Here is a 24,773-nt window from a genome sequence, read left to right as displayed (position 1 = left end):
TGAACCTAAAATGAAAAGAAGAAAAATCTAACGTTTGATTTTGATAGGGCAGTCAATAGCTAAAGTGCTATTAAAATTTAAGGGGTATTTGCACGGAATAAGTACTGTAACATCTTCGGTCCAAGCAACGAAGTGTCATTGAATCCACGGCATACCAAGCTTATGCATTTCCACGGCCAGCTGGAAGAGATAATCCAAACTCTCGCACTGGGTCTTTGCCTTTGCGACAGTATCGCCCCATACGTATCTGCCAGAACAAAATTAGCAATTGGTTCGGCATCTAAAGCGTAAAGCGCTGGAACACATACATTCCATGTCGACGGACAAGCACCGCATATGTATCCGGGTATTCATCCATAGCTTTCTCCAAGCTCTCAGTTAGATCCTCTTCGAAAGCTGTATTCTCAATAATGGGTATTCTAAGAGTGTCATGATATCCGAGCATGCCTTTCCCTTTCCCTTTTGGAATACCCTTGATCTGCTCGATGTTGTTGATTTCAAAACAGCCAGTTTTGCCTTTCTCTCTCTCAACTAGCAGCGTAACTAGGACTGCCCATTGTGAATGTGTGTGAATTGAGCAGGTCGCCCCTCTTTCGAAGGCGGCCAGGAACAGTGGAGTGCACGCTGAGGGGTTCAAATCCAGTGGCTTCCTGATATACTGTCGTGCAGAGGGTGGGTATTTCGGCGTTGGATATGAAAGGACGAAGATGTCTTCGGACTTAATCTTTTCTTTCTGCACTCCAGAAGGGGCTATGTAAATATGATCGCCTTCACGAATAGAAGTCTAACAAAGATTGCTTACAATTAGCGTACCCGTTTAGGCAATATTTAGTAGAAAATAGGAATTCTCACACCACCTCCGGTCCCAGTGACCCATCCCAATCTGTAAAAACCTTTGCACATTTCTGGAATCAGATTTGCAGGATGTTGTGGGTCAGAAGACTGGACCAGGTGGTCGCAGCTCTGTGTTTCCGTGCTGGCCATTGTACACCGCTTCCTGTCCAAGCAATCGACAGAGGTGGAGCGTAGGTGTCAAGCTTGGACTTAACCGGGCGAATTGTGGCTGGTATGAGGTTTCCGAAGTCCTCGAATATGCCAGAGCCCGATACAACCCAAGATCAGAAAGCTACCCCTCCAAGCATGTGTGAGCAGTGCGGAGGATTTGCGGCGGGCAGCCACCGGCCAATGAAAACAAGCCATCTAGGCAGTTGTGCAGCGCATTGGACCTGTTCGGGGATAGCGCCGTGCATCGTGGACGATACCAGTACGGTAACGCCAGGCGTGGGACGCGTACGATACGGTCGTTACTAGCGGCACCAGCTTGGCCGGGGTACTTCGCGCAGCTCAGGAAAGAGGCCACCTTTCACAGCTCGCCGATTTAATTAGCTCCAGGCCACGGACTTCACCTCGACCTCGTCTATTTATTCCCGCTCCATCCTCTACTACCTGATTCTCTGACTTTCTCCTTTCAGTCGATCTCCCTTCATTGTGTTGATAGTCTAGCTGCCCGTCCTCTTGGGCGATCCTTTCACAATGCGTCTCAACGCCCATACAGCCTCCGTCATCCTGTCCTATGTAGCTTTACTGTCCCAAGCTCAGGCAGCCGACGAGTCAGTAAAAAAGGAAGAACCAACTGCTACGTCCATCGATAGACCCGCATTCACTGTAAGCTTTGGCCTACCCGTCACTGCAAAAGGCTTTTCCTAATTGTCCCCTGCAGGCTTCGAACGTGAAAGCACCATTCATTGAGCAGTTCACAGACGATTGGCAAAAGCGATGGACACCCTCGCATGCTAAGAAGGCGGATTCGGGTGAAGAAGAGTGGGCGTATGTTGGAGAATGGGCTGTTGAGGAGCCGACTGTGTACAAGGGCATCAATGGTGACAAGGGATTGGTGGTGAAAAACGCCGCCGCTCACCATGCCATTTCCGCCAAATTCCCCAGGAAGATTGACAACAAGGGAAAAGACCTCGTTGTTCAGTATGAAGTTAAGCTTCAAAGTAAGTCAAGTATACCGTGGCGAGACGTTTGTTGTGTCTGGCTAACGTTGGAATAGATTCCTTGGTCTGTGGTGGTGCGTACATGAAGTTGCTCAAGGATAGCAAGAAGCTCCATGCAGAGGAGTTTTCAAATGCCTCCCCTTATGTTATCATGTTTGGACCGGACAAGTGCGGTGCTACAAACAAGGTATGGTAGCCTCCATCTATAACCGTAAATGAATTCTCCTAAATATGTTTTTTTCTAGGTTCATTTTATTTTCAAACATAAAAACCCCAAGACTGGTGAATATGAAGAAAAACATTTGTCGAATCCGCCGACGGCTCGTATCTCGAAGCTCTCTACTTTATATACTCTCATAGTTAGGCCAGACCAGAGCTTCCAGATTCAGATTGACGGAGAAGCTGTCAAGAACGGAACTTTATTGGAAGATTTCGAGCCTCCCGTCAACCCTCCAAAAGAGATTGACGATCCAGAAGATACAAAACCCAGCGATTGGGTCGATGACGCGAAGATTTCGGACCCAGATGCCAAGAAGCCACAAGACTGGGACGAAGATGCTCCGTTTGAGATCGTGGACACCGAGGCTAAGAAGCCCGAAGACTGGCTCGACAATGAGCCCACGTCTATCCCCGATCCCGAAGCTAAGAAACCCGAAGATTGGGATGACGAGGAAGACGGTGACTGGGCTGCGCCAACTATTGCAAACCCCAAGTGTGAGGAAGCCCCTGGTTGTGGAAAGTGGGAGGCTCCAATGAAGAGGAACCCTGACTACAAGGGCAAATGGACTGCGCCCATGATCGACAATCCTGCCTACAAAGGCGCATGGGCCCCTCGAAAAATCGCTAACCCAAATTTCTTCGAGGATAAGAGACCCGCTGACTTTGAACCAATGGGTGCTGTAAGTTGATCCTCCTAAGCATTAATTATAAAAATGGCCTGTTACTAATTGAATTGATGTCAGATTGGCTTTGAAATCTGGACCATGCAAAATGATATCCTCTTTGACAACATCTATATTGGCCATTCCGTTGATGATGCCAAACAGCTGAAGAAGGAGACGTTCGACATCAAACACCCTATTGAAACAGCCGAAGAAAAAGCAGCTGAACCAAAAGACGAGCCCTCCGGTGATGATGATAACCTTAGCTTCAAGGAAGATCCAGTCAAGTACGTTCGCAGCAAGGTTGACCGCTTCGTTGGGCTTGCCCGAGAGAACCCTGTCGAAGCCATCAAGGAGGTTCCTGAAGTTGCAGGTGGCTTAGGCGCTCTTTTGGTTACCTTACTCTTTGTCGTTTTCAGTGCCATGGGTCTTAATAGCCCCACACCCGCCCCAGCGAAGAAGGAATCTGGAAAGGGCAAGGATAAATCGAAGGAACAAGTCGCTGAAGCAGTGAGCACTGGAGCAGAGAACGTCAAAGCTGGAGCTACAAAACGGACCAAGTCTAGTGACTAGAGAGAGAAAGAGAGGATGATTTAGGTTGAGCTATCTGTGCTAGCCCAGTCAACAGGCTTAAAACACATTTTCGGAGCCATTACCCAGCTGCCTTTGGGAAATTAGATGAGCGTTGGTACGATATCATCGGGAATGAAAAAAATATTGGCAGGTATACCAATTCATATTATAATTGAAGGTAACGCCTCTTATGCGTCCTGGAATGGCGTTTAGCTGGCCATCGATTGCTACTTTATATGCACTTTTTGTATGACTATGATGTGGTGAAAATCAGCGGAGTGCGAGTTTACTTCAGCTTATCAAATTTTATTTATGGTTCAAATTGAAATTTGTCATGGTCAATATCGTAGCTCCATACCCCGTAGACCCGGCACTTCGCTTATTTTCAAGTCTAGATTCACGAGCCGGAGAGGGCCCCTGACTTGTTTGATTATGCTCCTAAGCACGCGTCCCTGTTCGTGGCATGCCCGGTATTTATGTAGATGCCGATGGCCGTACGATAAAAGGTATTATTTATCTTATATTCCTACTTTTCATTTCATTCCACATAGATATATACAGAGATAGCACAGAGTATCAAAGTCGAATTTGCCAAATTCAGTCGCTGCTCTCGCAGACTTGTCGCCCCAGAACTAAAAAGAAAAGAAAAAAGTTTCTAGGAAATACAGCAGGACACTGAGAGTCATAAGGCGACCGTGAACGAAAAGATAAAGCCAATGAGAAAAACGAGAGCCACACGAAACTATTGATGTGTGGGCATTACTACGCTGGCTTTTGTGTTGATAGCGTCTTCACTCCTCCACAAGCTTGTGACGGTCTTCAACTGAGTATAGAAGTTCAATCCGGGTTTACCGTAGAACGTGCTTGCACCGCCGCCGGCGATACTCTTCTTGTTACCGGTGAATGAGAACATTGGGAGGGGGACTGGGATTGGTCTATGGAGAGAAACGAGGGATTATTATTAGCCAATGAAATCTGGACAAAGGAGAGGGAATAAAAGAATAAAGCTTACACATTGATTCCAAGCTGGCCGGCCTCCAGTTCGTGTTGGAAGCGAGAGGCAGTTGGCCCAGAGCGGGTGAAAACAGCGGCGCCGTTTCCGTACTCGTTAGCGTTGATGAGAGAGATGGCTTCGTCGACGGTTTCGACCTCAAGGCAGACAAGAACGGGGCCAAAGATCTCCTCACGGTAGCATTTCATGTGTGGCTTGACGCCAGTGATGATGGTTGGACCAACCTTGGAAACGAATATCAGTCAAACTGCTAGAAAAAAAAGACTTGGATCGAGTGCACAGAATACATACCCAGTTACCATTAGGATACTTGGAAGGCGTGTAGCCACGGCCATCAAGAAGGATGGTGGCACCCTCCTTTTCGGCACTGGCAATAAGTTCCTCGATGCGCTTCTTGCTATCTGGAGTGATAACGGGGCCCAAATCCGCGCCCTCTTCGAAGCCACCATTAACATTAAGAGCCTTTGCGCGCTCCGCGATCTCGGGGAGCCATTCCTTAGATTCGCCAACCATAACAAGGGTAGACAACGCCATGCATCGTTGACCAGCAGCACCGAATGCCGCACCAACAATGGCATTGAGAGCATGGTTCTTGTTGCAATCAGGAAGGACAGCAGCATGGTTCTTAGCGCCCAGGTTAGCCTGGACACGCTTTCCATTAGCCGATCCACGAGTGAAAATATATTCTCCAGCACGATTGCTACCGACGAAGCTAATGGCCTTGATAGCAGGTTCATCGAGGATGAAATCAACGGTTTTGGCGGCGCCGTGAATGACGTTGATAACACCGTCTGGGAAACCAGCTTCCTTGGCGAGTTCAACAAGGATCATGGCAGCTCCAGGATCCCGCTCAGATGGTTTCAGGATGAGCGTATTTCCGGTCATTGTCGCGATAGGGATACACCAGAGAGGAATCATAGCTGGGAAGTCTGCGGAAAATGAATTAGACCCGCCCTATTCGTGAAAGGAATAGGAGGAACTTACTGAAAGGGCAGATAGCAGCCACAACGCCCAATGGCTCACGATAGGTTCTTGTTTCCATATCCTTTGCAACCTCGAGCAGTTCGCCGGTCATCTGGGTTGTGATACCGCAGGCAGTCTCCGCCACTTGCAAACCACGGAGAACATCGCCCTTAGCATCAGCAAAGGTCTTTCCCTGCTCCAGCGTAATGCTGGCAGCAAGACGATCCCAATTGGCACGGATCAGGTTGACATATTTGAACATGATCTGCTGTCTTGCCATGATGCTTGTGGCTTTCCATGCTGGGAAGGCCTTCTGGGCACTTTCGACCGCAGCTTTCATCTCCTCGTTGGTGCTCTGGGGCACACGAGTGACGAGATTGTTCGTCGCTGGGTCATGCAGGTCAATCCATTGCGTGGCGCTGGACGAGACGAATTTATTATCGATGAAGTTGCAAGTGTCCACCGGCGACGAGATCCGCTCGTGGGTTGTGGGATACTCAGTGGCAGTCGAGGCAGCAGACGTCGTCGCCGCAGGCATTAGCTGTTGAGCAGTGGCATGTAGCCTGCGAGCAGCTATGACTGATCGTGAAGCTTGCGAAGAAGGCATCGTGCGCGATGACAGCGAGGCTAGAGAACTGCGGGGAGAGCTAAGAGAGCGAGCGGAGAGAGCAGGGATGGAGCGGGAGATAGCACGCCGAGCAGCCATTGTCACAGACGGGCAGCAGTGCAGCAAACAAGACGATGGTAAGGATGGAAAGGAGGCCGTTAGCAAGATAGAAAGAAGAAGAGGACGAAGCAAAGCCGCGTAGAAATATATCGAAGTGCTTGTCCGGGGCAGCTGTAGCGTTTAGTGGCGGTTCCTCGGATAAGCGGTTGCACGCGGCCTCGCTGGTCAATCAGAACCCGCCGTGGCGACCAGCCATCGCCGCTCGGCCGGAGCTTTTGCAGCGCGCATCAGAGCTGTACTCCGCACGGAGAACGGAGAAGCTCTGCCATTATCGGCATTTATGTTATTGAGCTGCTGGGTACTCCGAACGGAGTTCAGGCAATGAGCGAGGATGTTATTATTAATAGCGGTCAGGTACTCCAGGGGGAGAATACAAGCTTTCTCATATATGGTTCGCCAAAGCTTTCTTCGAGGCAGCAATCTTATACTATTATACTCCATAGTGTGTACCTGAGATCAGACAAGCATTTACAGGCATTCCTCTTCGCCTCTAGAGGGTAGTTTCAACTCTTCACTACATATAACCGGGCTGGGCTTGGGTTTAAGTCCAGCTCTATCAATATCGCCCCTTCTGAGCTTCTAGCAGCCGCTCGCAAGCAAGGCTGTTCCTGTCTATGAAGCTCTGTCCTCATAGCAAGTCTTTTCTGACCAGGATAGCCCCAAACCACAATTTGGATCATCTTTTCGACCCCAGAAAACACCTGGCAGGAATTTGCGGGGGACATCTGTCACATGACCTAAATTCTTGGCGTCAAATATGGTGACATAAGCAAAAAAGCCCCGCGAATTGCCAGCACAACTTCAATGCGAGTTTAGAACCAGAGTTGTATCAAGATGTGTCCCATTTGTACTGTCTAAGAGAATATGTAACGTACACCGCCGCTTCACCTATTAACTCACTCGCTGCCAAGATAATCGTAAACCAGTCTGGCCTTAATGACTTTGCCGTTTTTCTCGGCCACCACACGGCGGGTATACCGCCTCACGCCGTCGATAACTTCAAACCCCCAGACCTGCAACGCAAATTAAGTCAGCTCGTCCTCTCACCAAGGCACCAAGGAATATATTTAAGCGCGTACCTGCTCAGCTGTCCAGCCATCATTGACGCTCTCCACCCAGCTCTGCACCCAGAAATCCTCCCCCTCACCAGCCACGAACCCCTCCACTTCGGATCCGTCCGCCAAGGTTTCACCCTTCAAGAACTTGGTGACAGCCACCTGCTCGTCTCCAGCCTTGGTCTGAACTTCGACATCTGGGCGAACCTTACCGTCTGCTGGTGCGGTGCCGCGTACATATCGTGATCGGCCCCTGACAGTGCCGAAGATGTGGTCGGTGTGTTCGTGCTCCTCCCAGCCTAGGACACGCTGTTCGGTGGTGCCCGAAATGCCGCCGGTGAGGGTTTGCGCAATGTCAACGTGGGAAATTCCAGCGTCGTCATTGTACTGCTTGACATGAAGGGTGATGGTCGCAAGGCCGATGGTCTTCCGTGTTAACCAGGAGATTCCTTGCTACAGTTTGCGTGTTAGACTTCAGGCTCCTTGGCCCCGCTTCAGAGGGGGGAAAGAACGTACAAGAGACAGAATGGGGTCGGTATCGTTCGAGATCGTTTTGTTCTAATATCTGTCAATACACTCTGTAGGGCGTAGGTCAATAACTGCATGGCTTACCATAGTCCAGCGACCGTTGAGGTCCTTAATAGTCTTTTCAGCAGGAGCAGCCATTTTGATAGGTGGTTGAGGGCTTGGTCAAGATGGGCTAAAAGGCGTGAGGTATACTAGAGAGCGGCAGAGACAAGATTACAGTGAGCCTGAGGGCCAAGTGGTGAACAGGGGAAAAGGTCTAATACGGCCAAAACGGCGGGGGCAGCCCCCTCTATATAGTAGTTCCACAGACGAAGCAAAATGCGTTGTGGGGTACAAACGGAGTGCAGCGAGTCGCTGAGCCTCGGAGCAGCCGCTACGCAGAAGAATAATCATGTGCGAGCAGGGTAGGCGCCAAGCAGCGGCTGCGCAAGGCACATGCTTTTGCACGCGATTTTGGGTTCGCCAACTGCGACTCTCCATGGAACTGCAGCCTGCGATCGAGCCTTAAGATGGCTTTTGGCCCCATCAGCGCGGCGGTCCGCAAGCAAGCACAGGCTGCAGCGTTTCGACGAGTCTGAGAGGCCCATCAGCCAAATCTCCCGGCCAGTATGTCGAACCGCCACTGTTTGATTCAAGCCATTGGTTATTGGATCTTGAAATTTCCATGAAACAAGGGCCAGCCACGGTCTGAATCTGGGGTGAGAAGACAGACATATCGACTACTCCGCATCGATTAAAGTGGTCGCATGCTTCGTGCCGTCTAAAACACTAATAATAGCAATCCTCCGACCGTCGACATCGCTGAGCCATCACCGAATAGGATGATGAAATATGGCTCGAGCTCACGCATCAGCAATATTGTTTTCTGTGCCTATATGTAATTAGCAGAGCCGGCATGGTTGGTAACTACGTAGTTGAGTTACTGTCACTACTAACTAACTAGTGGATGTAAGGGGTTGGATGGTACCTGTTAACGATGCAGAACGGCCACGGCCCTTGCCACAGGCAGCAAGGAGAAGATACCCACAGGCAGAGAGGTGTGGCTTCTCCCAGTGCATAGTTGACTATCTTGGTCCGGAGTATATTGAGCTGTTGACCGCAAAGCATTTTCTCTGGGCTCTTAAATTAGTTTCGACGACCTCATTGGCGGGTAGTCAGGTGATGCTTATTGTTGACATCAAGGGTTCGCGATCAAATACTGTTAACTGAGGAGTTGAGAACGCCAGAGGAAGCGGAAGATACTCGACTCTGTATTTTGCGATGGCTTTCAACAAGAAATATGCTGGTCTCCCGGATCTGGTGAGTTGGTACAGTCGAACATAGTGCACAGGCTAGGCTGACTCCTGGCATAGGATCTTGCGCCCGACATATACGAGACCCCCGAGCTTACAGACGATTCGACCCTGCCCGTGAGAATCCAGATAGCCTAAGAGAAAATCTGCGAAATCCTGACGCTCTACAATAGACAGCTACCGTTCGATCCTCGTCACCCTTCCCAGAAGAAACATCTACTGCAGGAATTGACCGCCAACGTTTACAACCTGACCATGCACGGTCCCAGTTTGAGCCTGTAAGAGTAGATGCGAGCGGCGTAGATTTTTCAGACAGTCTGGCCTCCAGGAGAAAGTCGTATCGAACTGTTCGGCGATCAAGGCGGAGACGGGATGATGGGACAGAAGTCTTAGGCGATACCAGTGAAGATGAAGATGAATCTCTAGAGCGAAAACTAGCAAGATTGCGCAGGGAAACAGAAGAACTAAAAAACGAAATTGCCAATCGGAACTCTCAGTCGGGTGAACGGGAGGAAGAAGACGAAAACGAGCTCTCACAGAAGTCGATTTTGGAGCTGAATAAAACCCTGAACACCCTCTATATATCTTCGAAAGGGGGGCAAGGCTCATCAGAAGAAGCGTTCACCCGCCAACTCGCCACCGGTATTCACATCCCCAAATCTGAAAGGGCGGATGAAACACCTGCCGCTCAACAACTGGGTGGAATACCCTCATCACTCTTGGCAAATACTGCGTCCTTCGATGCCCGGCTTACTCTCCTTGAAGCTGCCCTCGGGCTCTCACAAGCCCCCATCTCAGTATCTCCTGATGACCCTTCAGATTCTGACCTTCCGCCAATTCTCCCCACCCTACGTCACCTCTCTTCCCAACTCTCTACCTTAACGAGCACCCTGACCAATACAGCATCCAGCGGCCCGGCTGCTATCCCATCTACACTCACCACCCCACACCTCGAAGCTCTAACCACCAGAATTCGTAAACTTACCGCTGATGCAGAAGCACTCACTGTGGCTCGTCGACGTGCCACAGACGCTGCTCGCGCCGTCCTAGCAGCCCGTATCGCCGCTGGAACAAGTGACGAACCCCCCGAGATACCTGCCGCAGCGGCACAGGCCACGCCTACGGAAATTGAGGCTGCAGCTAGCGAGCAGGCATCCAAAATCCAAGCTCTCTACACCACATTGCCTACGATCACCTCTCTGCACCCACTGCTACCTAGCGTCTTGGAGCGCTTGCGCTCATTACGAGTCATCCACGCGGGTGCAGCGAGTGCTAGTGAAGATTTAGAGGTTTTAGAGAAGAGGCAGGGAGAGATGAGAAAGGAAATTGATCAGTGGAGAGAAGGTTTGGCAGCCATGGAAGAGCGGATCAAAGAAAGCGAAGCCTCTATGAAACGTAACGTGGATGTTGTGGGCCCGTGGGTGAAGGGTTTGGAGACAAGATTAGATGCTTTGGATTAATGACTCTGTCGTGTTTGCTGTCAAAAAGCAGAAGCATGCCTACCGGCTACATCGCCTCGTTCTATACTTGCGTATACCCCTTGTCGTAGCAGCTGTCATACCTAAATGCCAATTCAAAATCTTGAATAATTTACATAAGTTCTATTTTCATCAACTTCAGCTTAAGAACGAACTCTAGGGATACGCCTCATAATTTTGATTTTGGGCACCACTCTGACCTCTAACCACCATCCACGTGTGAGATGCCTTCTAGCACTCTGCCTAAACCATTCCCATGCGTTAATAACCGCCTCACTAGGGAATATTTTCTTGAGAAATTCTGATTGTGCTTGCTCTGTCCCATCTTCCTGACCTGGCTTTAACAATTTGAGTCCACCAAAGCCTTTGATTTCTTCCAAGAGTTCCCAGTTATCTCTGCCCTGTACGACATTTTCATTTTCGACCAAGGCATAATCTAATCGATCCCAAAAAGAGAGTGAATCGATCAAATTCTTATCTTCTGTTTTGTCATATATCCAGCGGGTGGTGCCGGAGCGTAAGGTTGGCATACGCCCGTCGGCTGACCCAGGAAGAACCACCATCGGGTGTTCCGGAGGCGCCTTTTCTAGAAAATGGGTAACCCCGGTTTGGCATGTAAGAGTATCCATATAGACCCTTAACACTGGTTCGGTGTTATGGGCAAGCTTGTGGAGTCGGTTAAGCGCTTGAGCGCCAGGATAATTGGCAATTGAGGCTGGGAGAAGCACAAAAGTAGAAAGTAGGAAAGTAGCGAGGGTAGAAAGGAGTAAAGTCACGGATAGAAAACGGTATGGTACAGATTTAGCGCGGTGGATCCAGATATACGATGCGCCGAGAGCAGCAGCAGCGGTAATAGGGGGAACAGTGTATAAAATAAATCGCCATTCTTTATGCGGCTGAGCGCTATAGAGAATGATGTATGCAAGAGAGGGGGTAAGCAATGAGGCTGCAGCAGGTCGTCGGGCCGGGATTAGGCACGCCATTGGGATGGCAAGAAGATAGGTTACAGGGTTGAGAAGCAATCGAGGGATTGCACTCGTGAAATAAAAATGCCAGGGATGGACTCCCCAGTTCGACGCGTTCCCGGAGACCACATTATACAAGAAAGCCGAAAGTTCAGGCCAGAGAGGATACTTCTGCCAAAAGAATGAATCGATGGGCACGGAAACAAAAAGTCCGACCAAAACGCCGCAAACGCCAGCAGGAATAACCTCGCGGCGAATATTAACGTTTCCTTGAGTCCAGTGGTAGATAGTGACTGTCGCAAGGAGCAATGCGATTTCCGAGCGGAAAATGATACCCGCAAGGGTAAGAAAGTAGAGACAGAGACGATATTTCACAGCCGATTTAGAAGGGGTTGGGTCTACTGCAGCATCAGGTAGAAGGCATTTCAAGGCAAAGGTAGCTACGAAGAACCCATTAGCTCCACTACAATCTCTCGAAGTGGAGAAAATGCTCACTGATTCCAAATGCAAACATGTTTGGAAGAGTCCGGGATGCATAGTATATCACATGGAACTGGCTGGCTTGGAGGAGAGTATACCAAACGCCTGCTTCTCTACCGAAAGCTCGTTTGACAGCGCGGGCGTATGCTATCAATGACACTGCGTTTAATGCTCCCAAAATTCCCCTTACTTCTTTGTATTAGTGAAATAATTACATGCAGAATAAAATGCCGTACCTAGTAGTTGGCTTTGTATCTTCGCGTTCAGCCATATGAACGGCCGTGCAACTCCTGCGAGCACCACGGCTCCGACGAAGGTCCGCGGCACAGCGCCTGGGAACGTGAAGTGATCATAATTTTCACGGAACGCGGTTGATGTATCCCCTGATGGTATGCCATATTTCAGGATATCGTGGACAGCTTGGATATTGAAGGACTCTTCGACTTTCGTGTAGGGCGAGAGGAAGAGATGTAAGAAAACCAGGCAGGGGATGAGCAGGAGTAGCTCTGGCAAATAAAACATTCATTGTTAGTATATTGAGGATGACTGAGATACTTGAATCACGTACCAGTGAGCCTTGCCATTATAAATTCGCGCCCATATGCGGTTCTCCTGCCTCTGGCGCAGTTGAACGTTGAAGCTCCAGACAGGCCAGCTCATCGTCAACACGCCGACAGCCTAGCCACCAACTCCGCACATCCACACTTCTCGCAACCTCTCGACGCTCACCCGGAGCCTGCTTCTTGCTCCCAGATGCATTGGCAATAAGCAGCCCAATGCCAATCGCAATCACAAAATGTTCTTCTTTATGTTTGGAAAGCTCGTCTACAGTGCGTAGCTCCCTACCCGTCGCAGGTCCCGGCGCATAGCTAACCAAGACAACCCGCTCCAGGCATCATCCTGATCATCAACGCCATCGCCATCCTCTCCGAAGACCGATTTCTAGCCAGAAGTATGCCCACTCCAAACTACCACCTACACTACTTTTTGCAAACACAACAGAAGGGCTCATTTCGATTTAACACAGTTGGCTGGGGCCGTACCCAATCGGACCCAGGATTCGGCACCGTAAACGATGACTCCAGCATCAAGGCGAAGTCAGTCAACCTGATAGCCAGCGTTCGAACTGTCATGAGAAGTACGTGCTTCACCCATCCTCGAAAATGACCCCGGACGCTGACTGGTTTTCTTTGGCATAGTTCCCTTAATCGCCATAAACACCGTTGTGATTTTATACGAACTTATCCTGGGATAGACTAACTATATGCCCATTTTAAGACCTTGCGTTTGAAATACATCGGCCATCGTTTCCTGGCCTTCATCGGTGGTTCCAACTCCCTTTGGGGTGGTCTCGTGTCTGATATGTCAGCTGCGATGAGAATGACAAATGAAGACAGAATTTGGGAAAATGGGCGTGGCGTTGGATTTATGCACGAGTACGAGGCCCGAGGGTGTACTCTATATTATTGTACATACACACGGCACGACGGGGACGGGCAGTGCTGTTGAAGTTGAAATTCTACGAAGCGGATATGCAATCCACCGGTCTAGGCTGCCACATGGCGGTATGTAATAGCAGAACAGCGTCAACTTGTACTGACACATGGTTGGAAGACAATGTATTATCTTTTTTCCTTTTCCCTTTTGGCACTAAATAAATATATACAAACAGAATGTATTGTATTTGCAAACGGCATGAATCAGGAGAGATAAACGCACCGACACCATCAGACACAAATAGCCGTCCATCAATTCCAGTTATAATTACCACATTGTTCTGAGAATAGAAGGTCGCTAGTTGTCCAAAGAGCAAGACAAGGCAAGAATCTTTGGGGAGAGAGGCTAGCAGCAAAATAGTAATTGTATAATCATGACTTGCGACGAGAGGGCCACTATATTAGGATTAACGGCCCGGCTTCGAACCCTAGATCCGGGTAGGGGTAGAGGAAGTCTTCATATAGGGGATAGGGAAGCAACAAAGAATCCAGCAATTGGCAGACGTTCAATCAAATGCAATACAACATTCACGCCAGGGCGCATGCTCCATTTTTGCAGCGTTCATATTTTTTTTTGCAGGTAATATAAAATTAAGAATAACTCAGGCGGCATTATCCAGCCTAATAGTTGGAAGAATGGTAAAAAAATTCCAAAAAAGTCAGATAGTTACATCCGCCACCAGAGGACTTGGAGAGAAGATCTGTTGTAGAATATCGCTGAGGATCGGTAGGCGATTTTTTCAAAATAATTTAGGGAGCGAGTGTGTATCTATATGGTGAGAGATCTTGAATCTAAAGAGAAAAGAAAAAAAAAAGTATATCTGAAAATCGGGTATATATGGGGATCCAGATCGGGAGGAGCGGGTGGAGGGATACCTCAAAAACGCGTAGATCTTTCATATAGATAGAGAAGAAAATAGAGGAAGAGAGAGCTCGTCGTAAATGGTTTTCGTATATCAAACTCAGAAAGAAGAGCATAATACTTAGACATTATTAGAATACAGTAAACGACTTCGACCGCAGATTAAACCGGCTCCGTTTGGTCGACGCCTGCTTGAGCAGCGGGTGCTTGTGCTTTCCCGGCGGCGGCGGCGGCGAAATGGGAGACGCAGCCTCTGGGGAGACGGGAGTCAGAGCGGTTCTATCCGTGGTGACGGAGACGCTGGTGGCATTTGTCGAGTCGTCCTTGTCGTCGTCGGTTGAGATATTAGACGGCTGGGCGCCAGTGGACACGTCAGTGATCGATTCGGGCGGGAAGGCTACCAGGGGAGGGACGGGTGGTATGTCGGGGACTCGAGACTCGCTGCTGTGGTCCTTTTCGCGGTGGAATAGTTTCGAGTGGCTGACGCTTCTGCTAACTAGCTTGAACCGAGCGCGCGCACTGGTCTTTGGTAGGCCATTCTCCTTTTCGGCCTTGTTGGTGTCAACGGCGCGCCGATCCTCACTGGCCTTGGTGAGTTTACTCTCCTCGATTGCGGCTTTGAGCTGAGCCTCTTCTCGTTTCCTGGTCTGTTTCAGAATGGCTTCCGACTCCTTTTGTTTCAGCTTGATCTGCTTCTCTTTCTCCTTTTCGGTGGCCTTCCTCTCCTTTTCCTCTTTCGTCCGCTCCTTTTTAATATGCAGGTCGCCAATCTTGGGAATTAAGGTGCTAAGGGGCGATTTTGGATGCGGGAGGAGATTCGAGAACGTCTTGGGGCTGGCTTCGTCGGACTTTCGGGCCAACTGCGGCGGCGCACTTGACGCAGGCGCCACAGGCGAAAGTGGGGTGTTCCCGTTTACCGTGTGGACGGTGGTACTGCTGGTATCGGTGGCAGTGAGGGCACGATTCAACTGAGGGGGAGCTAGGCATCCATCCGGCTTGTGCAGCGTTGGCGAAGTGGGCTCCACCAACTCGGCATCATCCATGGCGGGGATTGGAGTCTCTTGGGCCAGTTCTTCCTGCATCGCTTCGAAAGTGGTTTCTTGATAAAACAGCACGTAAGCCGAGGCTAGGCCCGGGCGGTCTCCGAAGAAACCGCGAACGTAGTTCTTATCAACGGGCTCCACCATCTCATCGTCAAACAACAGCCAGCCTTTGTCCTCAGTTTTGATGATGGCCACGTAATGGCCATGATATGGCCCACCGCCGATGTGGACAACCACAGCGTAGAGCTCATACAGGCGATCCGAATCGTCAGCGTCATCGGTGGTGTTGAACAAACGCAGGTGGTACGGGTAAACCACTCTATGGAATAGCTTCTGCAGCCGGTCTAGGTCTTCAGAGTACTTGAACCTCTTAAGGTGCAGAGCCAGCACTCTCGGTAATCGCTTGAGTTTCATTCTTTTCTCCGCCTCTTGTAGTCCTCCACAGTTGTCGCAGTGGAATTTATTCCGTTCACAGAGCACTTCTTCTTGCGAGAATTTGCGCAAACAAGACGTCACCGATGTATGCCTTTCAAGGTCAACCGATAAATCCAGAAACACTTCATCTCTCTGAGAAATCGTTTCGCATGTAAGGCACTGCGTTTCCGAAGTTAGCGTTCCTTCAAATAGTTCGTGGACCCAGCGAGTGTTATGCGGTGATGCGGCACCACTTGAAAGCGTCGTTGACACTGAGCTCTCAGTTCCAGCTAGCTCTGAAGTGTCCTCACTGCCATCGGATTGCTGATCAGCATCCGATAGTAAGCTCGCATCAGCCTCAACATTGGAGACGACTTCATTGAGCAGAAGATTGAGAAACTCGTGGGCGTCCTGGTGCATCGTTGTTCTAAACATCTCGTGTTCTCGGCGGAGGACTTCCAAAAAATGGTAGGGGCGGATCACGCCCATCCGCTCGGGGCTGGCGACAATGGCTTCAAAAATGTCTTTCAACGAAGTGAATAGCGATTCTTTCATGCCGTAACTCATAGAGTTATCCGCCGTTTCTAGCACAGGTAGGGTGTGTAATGCGACTTTCTTCTTATATTCGACAGAATCTTTATTATCTTCGGGTCTATTTAGTTGGTTTACTGGAGGCGCGGGCTTCCCGGGAGTGGGAGGCTGGGTTTTTGATTTGAGAAGCTCCTCAAGAGGGACATTTGGGTCAGGGTAGTGTAGGTTTTTTGACAGAGCATCGTTTAATATGGCAGGCGGAGAGCGTTTCGGGTAGTTGATCACAGCATCTCGGAACGGAACGGAGTAGTAGAGACATTGCAGTATGGAATTACAGTAACTATTGCAGCGACGCAGTCAGCAAGAAGCACGACACGGACAGTCCGAGGCAAAGCAAAGCGTACCATGTGTTCCCATATTGCACCTGTGTTCCATTAGCACCGCTGGCCTCTGGAGAGTATGATGAGAGCCTTACATTTTCCATCCCAAAGAACTTGTCGCTCCCATCATTCCGCAGAGGGCCGGCGTCGAGCAGCATTCGTTGCAGCGGCGTCAAGGCTGGGGGGAAAGCGTCCTTTTTCGCCTGGGTTGCAGCAGTGTCAACGGCCTAGCCGGAGCCGGCATTCAGTCAGTACAGGAACGATTTTTTTTAAAAAAAAATTTCCGGGCGTGAGCCTATGGACAAGGCGCTTACATGGTTGCTCTTGAGCTTGTCTAGAAGGCCGCCCATGGTGAGGTGCGGAGGGGGTTAGGTTGCCGGTGGGAAAATTGTGCTCAACCACGGAGAGCGGCAATGCGAGGACAGGGCGCAGGTAGGCAGCAGAGGTAGCCCCGGTCGCCCCGACGCGAGACGAATATTGGCCGGTCTAGCACCCGCCGGGCGTCATGCGAAAGAGGAGCGAGAGAAGGGGAGGGCGCAGCGAGATTGGATCGAAGCCGGTGGATGGAGAATGGCGGATGGAGGGGACGGGCGCCGCTACGACGACAGGGAGAGCGGGTTCACGAGCACAATGGCGGTCAATGGCAAGCTGGACATGCCGTCGCTCGGAGTCTGGGAGGGTGAAGAAGCGCAGAGCAGACGGAGAGACAGGCCGGCTGGACAGACAGGCAGGTAGAGCGCAGGGCGAGCGGCGACGACGACGGCGAGAGCGAGACGCCAAGGGTGGAGAGCGAGACGGGACTGAGCGCGGGTTGAGCAAGCCGGGGGGCGGGCGGAGAGTCGCAGCCCAGCGTCGCGTCTCTCGTAACAGCCGGCGAGACGGGGAGAAACGCCGTGCGGGTGAGGCTGCGCTTGGAGGTGGGAGGGAGGGCGAGGGCGAGGGCGAGGTTTATGTCGATTGTTGGTTAACTTAGGTAGCTAACAGGCGAAGGTTGACTTCCAACAGAGCAAGCAGCAATACGGCGGATCGCCAACTCGGGCGACTTTCGCCTCTCACTCTCGCTCTCTCGCTGGCTTTCTTGATGCTTATACACACGCAGAATAAATGCGACGGCCTTTCTGCGGCCAGGGCGCGCGCAGGCCACCGGCCAACGAGCTAGAGAGCGACGAGCGCAGAAATTACCCGCTGCTGGCTCGGCGCGCCCGATGCTAAGACGCTGCAGGCGACGAACTACGAGACTCGCGACGAGACGGCAGACACACGCCCGGCAGCGCTGGAGATGCTCACCGACGGACAGACACACACGCACAGCCGCGCTGGGGCTCTCCAGCGGCTAAAAGTTGAAACAGCCTGCACGATCCTGCGGCGACGGCTCCCCCGCGCTTCGCCGGACGCCCGCCAGACCCGCGTTTCGGCCCCAGAAAAGCAGGGAAAAGCTGGTCGTGTACCCGTCGCCTTCGTCTAGTCTGCATTTGCTGCCATGATGTCCATCGTCGTGGTGGTGGAGGGCTCTGCCGGCGGCGGCCAGACATGCCATTTCAGTACATAGGATCCCCGCCAGCTCGCCCAGAATCGCGCGCCGGGACAATACGAGGCGCAAGGCTTGTCTGTTCCGATATGTTGGTGATTATTATAATAATGCCCTCACTCCAGCTTCCATTGCCTGCATGGCGCTTCCCTAGCATTGTCGTCCTCGCCCGGCAATGTACATACCACGCCCTTGCGGAGAATTACCAGACCCCCGCAATTAAAAGACGTTGGTTAAACGGTCGCCGCGCCTGGATCGCCCGTCCCCAGCAGTTGGCCAACCGGGTCTCCAAGCCTCGCAAACCTGGCAGCTCGATTTGACTCCGTCTCGCCGGGCGGATCTTGATGGAGGCCGGCATGCAGGTGCCATGCCAAACCTGTTGTTGGCCAGCCCATCAAGCGAATCATCCATATAAACCCATCCAGTGTGGCGATTGCGACTTCAAACCTACAACTAACTAGGCCGATATCACCTAGAAATAAGATGATCAAAAGGCCCTCCTTTCAAAACTATCATCTGCATACCTTTCAGCCCATCACAACTCGACTTCTCCCCTTCTTCTCAAGACCTCTGCACAAGCCGATCAACAGGATGTCCCGGTGGTTACACATGTTGCGAACCCGCGACTGGAAAAGCCAACAGCCCGCGATTGGAGGGACCGTGCATTGCCGCTATGGAGATGTTGGATGATCTGTTGGCCTATATTCAACCATCGAAGGCATTAGCTTAACAACTTGCCAGTCAAAGGCGCATCATCCGGCGTTGCTCGCGTCTGCTCTCCCCTCCCGTGTTAGAGCTTGCACGCTGATATGTGGAGTGTCGTCAACCCTGCCAGTCATCCGCTCTGACTCCTCACATGTCCTCCACCAAAACGCACGCCTTCACATCGGAATCTTAAACATGGTTGTTTCTGGTGCCTACATCGATATGCATCCCTTTTATACTTTTTACTAAAAAAATCGTTGATATGCAGATCCCTGATTCCTGGAACCTTCTGCGTAGCCGCTGTGGTTCTTCTCGCCCACATGTCGTGGCACCGCGTAGCATCGGCCACCCCGCATCCCCCCCCATCAACGTTCCCCATTCTCTTATCCTCTGTCTGTTAAATATCGCCACTCGTGGCCGTCTTACGCTTGGTATTTTTGCATTAATACCTCTATTATATCCTGCTCGGTTTCTGTTTGAAATGAGCAGAACACCCCACTCTCAGGCCCCCGCATCGTCCACACCACCAACAGAGCCTCAATTGGCACCCAAACTTTTTATACCTTCAACGGATATCAAAGGGTCCCCGCAGGTCAGCAGGTGTTGACTGTAAGAAGAGAAGACACATGACCATTCAGGCCGTGCAAAACATCTGGCATGTGCTGTCAGCAACACTGCCCGTCAGGTTTTCGTCTGGCATAACCTGGAGTTGATGAAGCAGGTTTATGAGGATTGCTTTCAGCAGGTGGAAACTCCCTAATGTTGTCACACAATCGTTCATGCACCTTGAGACATACTTCTGGTGCAGGGGGGGGAATAAATATCCGAAGGTACACAGGGAAATGCTTGTCTAACCCCCATCATCGCACAAATAAACCACACTTGCAGATGATAAGCGAAACTCGCATATTGATGCCTGTCATTATTATGGTGAATGTTAAGATTGTCTCGAGTCGCTTTTGGAAACAGGCTTGCCCGATCAGTGATGTCTCCAATTTGGCCTATGAATGCCTACTTAGAGGATACCAACATCCATTCCTGGTTTGGAGCATATTCAATTTGTTCTTGTGCAGTGATAGAAAGGCAACTGCTATCACTAGTTCTTCTTTTGCCATATATACCGCTGCATTTTCACCTCCAGAAAATATTTCTGTACGTGATGACAGCCATGCAGTTGGTATATATGGCACCCTTTCTTTATTTTCACTGCATGGCGGCAAGATCCTACTGGTCACAGTGCATGCATATAATGACAGGGGAACAGGCAATCTTTTGCTCTTGCTGTTGCTCTATCCTGCTTCAACCCCCAAAGACAAACGCACTGCCGTTACACCACCTAAAATTGTACCAGCGTTCAACTATATACATACAAACGTCCTTTATTTAACCTACAAGATGGCGCCACGCCAGCCCAACCATTCAGGGCCCTATGGGAATAGTATGGGAATGGGTTCAACGCGGGCCTACGGCAGACCAGTGGGAGGCACTCGACAGGGCGGTAGCGGTATTGGGCCACCCCCGGAAGAGGCTAATCTGGTATGCCTTGGGAACACATCAGCATACCTTGCTATGGCTGTCTTTGTGGTCATTGTTGTCGTCGCCATCACTCTTGGTGTGTTGTTGGGAACTGGTAAAATAAAATCTGGCGGAAAGGAATGGTGATGCGTCCGGCTACGAAAAGTGAGAAAACTGAATTGGGTTCCAAAAATAGCCCTGGTATCGACGTATTTATGAAACATCATCGAGTTATTCTAGCGATTTTGAATTTGTGGCGGTCTGCAATGCATGGAAACGGTGTTATACAGTTGGTGTTTTGTGATACACGAGGATTAGGATATTGTTAAACGTTTTATTGGTTTGGTAATCAGCGGAGTACAGAATGCCGGATCCTGCTTGAGCAATATGTCACTTGAGAAATGCAGTGGTCTGTGGAAGCCAAATCTCTGGGATTTGGAATACTCCTATCTCCGCGGGCGCGAGCAAATGCGGTGTGCCTTCTTCTAGATAGTTACTTGCCGTCAGTAAATGTTCCTATCCTAGACCAGGTTCCACAGTCCTGGAGAAGGGGTATGGTCTAATAGAACGAGACAAAAGATGATCTTCAAGACTATGTAGACGAATGGCTAAGAGCCGCCGGAGTTTATTTTATTCCGATCTCCGGTCGAGTATGACTCGACGCAAAAATGTATGGGGGAGTGCGCAGTCAGGCAATTCATGCTCGATTTCTTTTATAAAGGTTGCTGTGTATGAAGAACCGATTTCTAAGACTGCGGTGGCCTCAGTATACCACACCGGTGTCTGGTCGGCTGCGAAATTGCATCCCCGCAGCCAGCGTGCCTTTTGCTGCCCTGCCTTCACTCCCTCCCCCACCTTTCCTCCCGCACACCCAATTTCTCTCACTGTCATACCGCGCCAAAGATCCAGACGACAAAATGCCGAAAGAAAAGGTCACTTTTAACCTGAAAACCCCCAAGGGTACCAAGGACTGGGCCGGCCCTGACGCACTCCTCCGCGACCGCATTTTCACCACCATCAGCAACGTCTTCAAGCGCCACGGCGGCACTGCGCTGGACACTCCTGTTTTCGAACTACGTGAGATACTGGCGGGGAAATATGGTGAAGATTCAAAATTGATCTACGATCTGCAAGATCAGGGCGGAGAATTGTGCTCCCTCCGTTACGATTTGACCGTACCTTTTGCGCGATGGCTGGCCATGAACCCCGATGTTCGCAGCATAAAGCGCTATCACATTGCAAAAGTATACCGGCGCGACCAGCCGGCGATGACAAAAGGCCGTATGCGAGAGTTCTATCAGTGTGATTTTGATATCGCCGGCGCGAATTTCGATTCCATGGTCCCTGATTCAGAAGTGCTGAGAATTATCACGGAGGTATTCGACGAGCTGGGCTGGAAGGGGAATTATACAATTAAAGTGAATCACCGCAAAATTCTCGACGGACTGTTTGAAGTCTGTGGCGTTCCGAAGGACAAAATACGCACAATCTCTAGTGCTGTGGATAAATTGGATAAGCTACCTTGGGCTGATGTGCGCAAAGAAATGGTCGATGAGAAGGGCCTTGATCCTGCTGTGGCAGATAAGATCGAAACATACGTTATCCGAAAGGGAAGGAGGGATTTGCTAGATTCTCTGAAGACGGACGAAGTACTCGCCGCAAACGCATCTGCGAAGACTGGTTTGGACGAAATGAGCTTATTGATGGACTATCTCGAAGCCTTTAACATCCTGGACAAGGTATCGTTTGATATGAGCTTAGCAAGAGGACTGGATTATTATACTGGTTTGATCTACGAAGTTGTTACTGAGGGCTCTGCTCCCACTGCGTCTTCTTCTGCACCAGAAGCTCAAAAGGCACAACGCTCGGGAAAGAAAGATAAGTCGAAAGTAGATGCGGACGAGGACCGGTCTAATGATCCCTCGGTTGGCGTCGGCAGTGTTGCTGCTGGAGGTCGTTACGATGAATTAGTTGGCATGTTCTCAAGCAAAGCTCAAATACCCTGCGTTGGCATTTCGTTTGGCGTTGACAGGATATTTTCTATTACAAAGGCTCGCATGGAGCGCGAGAAGAGCGATGCTCTCCGGAGCAGTGAAGTGGATGTCTACGTCATGGCGTTTGGCGGAAAGGGGTTCACTGGCTTACTAAAAGAAAGGATGGATATCTGCAGATCACTGTGGGAAGCCGGAATCAAGGTAAATATCAACTCAGAGTACTGGTTGTTTTAAGGATAAACTGACGCTGCTTTACAGGCCGAATTCTCCTACAAAGTCAAGCCCAAACTTCCCCAGCAGTTTAAGGCTGCGGAAGCGGGCAGCGTTCCCTTTGCTGTGATTCTAGGCGAAGATGAACTTGCAGCTGGTGAGGTTAGAATTAAGGAGATGGGCTTGCCAGAGGGGCACCCTGAGAAGGATGGTGTGCTCGTTAAAATTTCAACTCTGCCATTAGAAGTGAAATCTAGGCTAGAAAGAAGGAATGCTAAGACTGATGGAGAGGGCATTGGCGAGGGAATTTCGAAAGGAGTTGAAGCTCTAGAGGTTGCATAAGGGGGTTTTCCCACCTATTAACACCAGTTGATACCATTCAGATCTCCCACAAAAGCCACGATAGAATAAAACATATTTAAACACACTTGCGAGGTCTACTTCGCAATTTATGAAAGAAATAGAGATACAGAGTGCATATCTCTGCTTTATGCACCAGAAGCAACCTTCATTAAGATATTTTTGACAGCAGGGACTCGATTCACCATGTCCAAACCAAAACCCCTTGCCCACGCCACTGGTCCGTTTCCAGGAACGTTATACAGTTTATGGAGAAAATCACACCCAGCGCCAATCTTTGCGTTGGGATACCACCTGTCAGCAGCGTAGCGTTCCAGGCTCAGTAGGTCTCCAATATCCATACCGTGCTGTATAGCATATTCTATCGAACCGTGAAGTGAAGCTACGTCTGCGACACCCAGGTTCAAGCCCAGGCCACCGAGGGGGTGGATAACATGTGCGGCATCTCCAACAAGGGCAATTCGAGGTGAGATATATGTAGAGGCATGGCGGTGTCTAAGAGGGAAGGAAGCGATGGTTCGGGGTTGAACGCCACCAACCATAGGGGGGATGGACGAAGGGCAAGGGGTATGATTTAAGCGCCAGGATAGCTCTTCGTTGTGTTGATTCGATGGGTCTGAAGACGAAGATGGGAGAGTAAACATATAGTTTAAGTCTGTCATCGATAATCGAAATGCAGCGTTCACCATCGAAGTGAAGGCCTCCGGGGGAAGGGATTTCAAATATGCCGCATTTTGGACGGTGGTAGACCAAACCAGTGTAGCATAATTGCCAGGAAGTGGGAGCATAGCAACTGGCCCGCCGATACCGGGAAGAAAACGTTGGTAGGCTGTTACTGGCTTCAGAGAAGAGGTATCTGAGGGTGATAGCTCGAGAGTAGCTACAACACCATGTCGATTGTAATCCCAGCCGTCTGTTGATATGTCCGCGAAAGATCGAACAGGGCTATTGATACCATCCGCCCCCACAAGAAGTCGTGCAGCAATTTTCGGTAGTTCAGAATCTTTCCCTGCAGCGGCAGACGACGAAGAAAGTGACAGCACCGGCCACGCGGACAGATCAGGTCCGTCCGAGTGATCGACTCCATTCTCAATGGCAGCAACGGTGGTCGACGAGAAGACAGAAACTCCATCGCCCAGTGACTCTATCCGAGAAAGTAAGCCGCGAATTAAATTCGCGTTTTCCGTCATCGTTGCAATTGTCTGAGAAGAACCGCCCGGAAGCAAGTTGGCAGACCAGTCAAACGATATCCTCGACCCAGTCACCCCGTCCCACACTTCCATCTCCTCGTAGGGCTGAACACGGGAGGCATCGACATGTGCCCACACGCCGATTTTCTGAAGGAAGGCGACGGACGAAGGAGTCAGGCTGCTCACGCGGTTTGAATACTGAGCGGAATCGAGCTTCCATTGTTTGGCCTTGCTGATGTCCTGGCTTTCAACAAGCGCGACTTTCAGCTTCGAAGTAATAGGAGAGGCACCTGGTTAAATAGAAACCATCCAGATTAGCCAAATCAGCACAATTGAAAGCTTGGGGTCTCGTACGCAGAGCTGCTAGTAGGGCGAGGCCGGCAGGCCCGCCCCCAACGCACACGATGTCATAGATCTCGGGGATTGGAGGGCTGGCGGAAGTGGACGCGAGCCTTGTGTTGAGAAGACCATGTCTACACGATGAGCAGACATATGCTGATAGATGTGGGCGTAAAGGGAGTCGCATGGTGGCGTGTGTGGAGTGAGGTGTCTGGATTCGGAGAAATCGTGGCCCGCAAAATGAAGGTACGT

General features: G+C 50.4%; 11 protein-coding genes across 11 annotated transcripts; 5 read left to right on the top strand and 6 right to left on the bottom strand.

Moving 5' to 3' along the window:
* Nucleotides 1-27: 27 nt before the first annotated feature.
* On the bottom strand, nucleotides 28-984 carry MDE1 (Methylthioribulose-1-phosphate dehydratase; the record flags this gene model as incomplete). The annotated part of the gene is made up of 4 exons (XM_049254738.1): nucleotides 28-59; nucleotides 156-247; nucleotides 309-784; nucleotides 853-984. 4 exons carry the CDS (start codon nucleotides 982-984, stop codon nucleotides 28-30), a joined length of 732 nt encoding a protein of 243 aa, XP_049106255.1.
* A 549-nt stretch (nucleotides 985-1,533) lies between these two features.
* Nucleotides 1,534-3,454, top strand: LOZ57_005710 (uncharacterized protein; the record flags this gene model as incomplete). Its single annotated transcript, XM_049254737.1, has 5 exons — nucleotides 1,534-1,665; nucleotides 1,721-2,000; nucleotides 2,057-2,187; nucleotides 2,246-2,899; nucleotides 2,963-3,454. The coding sequence occupies 5 exons, from the start codon at nucleotides 1,534-1,536 to the stop codon at nucleotides 3,452-3,454; spliced, it is 1,689 nt and encodes a 562-aa protein (XP_049106254.1).
* Nucleotides 3,455-4,196: 742 nt separating this feature from the next.
* On the bottom strand, nucleotides 4,197-6,036 carry ALD6 (aldehyde dehydrogenase (NADP(+)) ald6; the record flags this gene model as incomplete). The annotated part of the gene is made up of 4 exons (XM_049254736.1): nucleotides 4,197-4,389; nucleotides 4,467-4,690; nucleotides 4,758-5,395; nucleotides 5,451-6,036. The coding sequence occupies 4 exons, from the start codon at nucleotides 6,034-6,036 to the stop codon at nucleotides 4,197-4,199; spliced, it is 1,641 nt and encodes a 546-aa protein (XP_049106253.1).
* A 1,016-nt stretch (nucleotides 6,037-7,052) lies between these two features.
* On the bottom strand, nucleotides 7,053-7,877 carry LOZ57_005708 (uncharacterized protein; the record flags this gene model as incomplete). The annotated part of the gene is made up of 4 exons (XM_049254735.1): nucleotides 7,053-7,169; nucleotides 7,236-7,664; nucleotides 7,728-7,769; nucleotides 7,824-7,877. 4 exons carry the CDS (start codon nucleotides 7,875-7,877, stop codon nucleotides 7,053-7,055), a joined length of 642 nt encoding a protein of 213 aa, XP_049106252.1.
* Nucleotides 7,878-8,999: 1,122 nt separating this feature from the next.
* Nucleotides 9,000-10,491, top strand: LOZ57_005707 (uncharacterized protein; the record flags this gene model as incomplete). The annotated part of the gene is made up of 3 exons (XM_049254734.1): nucleotides 9,000-9,038; nucleotides 9,092-9,148; nucleotides 9,205-10,491. 3 exons carry the CDS (start codon nucleotides 9,000-9,002, stop codon nucleotides 10,489-10,491), a joined length of 1,383 nt encoding a protein of 460 aa, XP_049106251.1.
* Nucleotides 10,492-10,652: 161 nt separating this feature from the next.
* On the bottom strand, nucleotides 10,653-12,538 carry ECM39 (alpha-1,6- mannosyltransferase; the record flags this gene model as incomplete). Its single annotated transcript, XM_049254733.1, has 4 exons — nucleotides 10,653-11,914; nucleotides 11,970-12,143; nucleotides 12,191-12,460; nucleotides 12,523-12,538. The coding sequence occupies 4 exons, from the start codon at nucleotides 12,536-12,538 to the stop codon at nucleotides 10,653-10,655; spliced, it is 1,722 nt and encodes a 573-aa protein (XP_049106250.1).
* A 212-nt stretch (nucleotides 12,539-12,750) lies between these two features.
* LOZ57_005705 (uncharacterized protein) lies at nucleotides 12,751-13,209 on the top strand (the record flags this gene model as incomplete). Its single annotated transcript, XM_049254732.1, has 3 exons — nucleotides 12,751-12,784; nucleotides 12,847-13,092; nucleotides 13,154-13,209. 3 exons carry the CDS (start codon nucleotides 12,751-12,753, stop codon nucleotides 13,207-13,209), a joined length of 336 nt encoding a protein of 111 aa, XP_049106249.1.
* Nucleotides 13,210-14,443: 1,234 nt separating this feature from the next.
* Nucleotides 14,444-17,030, bottom strand: LOZ57_005704 (uncharacterized protein; the record flags this gene model as incomplete). Its single annotated transcript, XM_049254731.1, has 3 exons — nucleotides 14,444-16,640; nucleotides 16,705-16,907; nucleotides 16,995-17,030. 3 exons carry the CDS (start codon nucleotides 17,028-17,030, stop codon nucleotides 14,444-14,446), a joined length of 2,436 nt encoding a protein of 811 aa, XP_049106248.1.
* A 3,278-nt stretch (nucleotides 17,031-20,308) lies between these two features.
* Nucleotides 20,309-20,575, top strand: LOZ57_005703 (uncharacterized protein; the record flags this gene model as incomplete). The annotated part of the gene is made up of 1 exon (XM_049254730.1): nucleotides 20,309-20,575. One exon carries the CDS (start codon nucleotides 20,309-20,311, stop codon nucleotides 20,573-20,575), a length of 267 nt encoding a protein of 88 aa, XP_049106247.1.
* A 770-nt stretch (nucleotides 20,576-21,345) lies between these two features.
* On the top strand, nucleotides 21,346-22,974 carry HTS1 (Cytoplasmic and mitochondrial histidine tRNA synthetase; the record flags this gene model as incomplete). The annotated part of the gene is made up of 2 exons (XM_049254729.1): nucleotides 21,346-22,623; nucleotides 22,681-22,974. The coding sequence occupies 2 exons, from the start codon at nucleotides 21,346-21,348 to the stop codon at nucleotides 22,972-22,974; spliced, it is 1,572 nt and encodes a 523-aa protein (XP_049106246.1).
* A 146-nt stretch (nucleotides 22,975-23,120) lies between these two features.
* On the bottom strand, nucleotides 23,121-24,708 carry COQ6 (putative ubiquinone biosynthesis monooxygenase; the record flags this gene model as incomplete). The annotated part of the gene is made up of 2 exons (XM_049254728.1): nucleotides 23,121-24,472; nucleotides 24,537-24,708. The coding sequence occupies 2 exons, from the start codon at nucleotides 24,706-24,708 to the stop codon at nucleotides 23,121-23,123; spliced, it is 1,524 nt and encodes a 507-aa protein (XP_049106245.1).
* Between the last annotated feature and the right edge of the window lie 65 nt (nucleotides 24,709-24,773).

Source organism: Ophidiomyces ophidiicola (genome assembly GCF_022830035.1).
Source record: "Ophidiomyces ophidiicola strain CBS 122913 chromosome Unknown scaffold_31, whole genome shotgun sequence".
NCBI classification, from domain to species: Eukaryota; Fungi; Ascomycota; class Eurotiomycetes; order Onygenales; family Onygenaceae; genus Ophidiomyces; species Ophidiomyces ophidiicola.
Note: the sequence above shows the minus strand (reverse complement) of the source record. Positions and strands in the feature narration are given on the sequence as shown.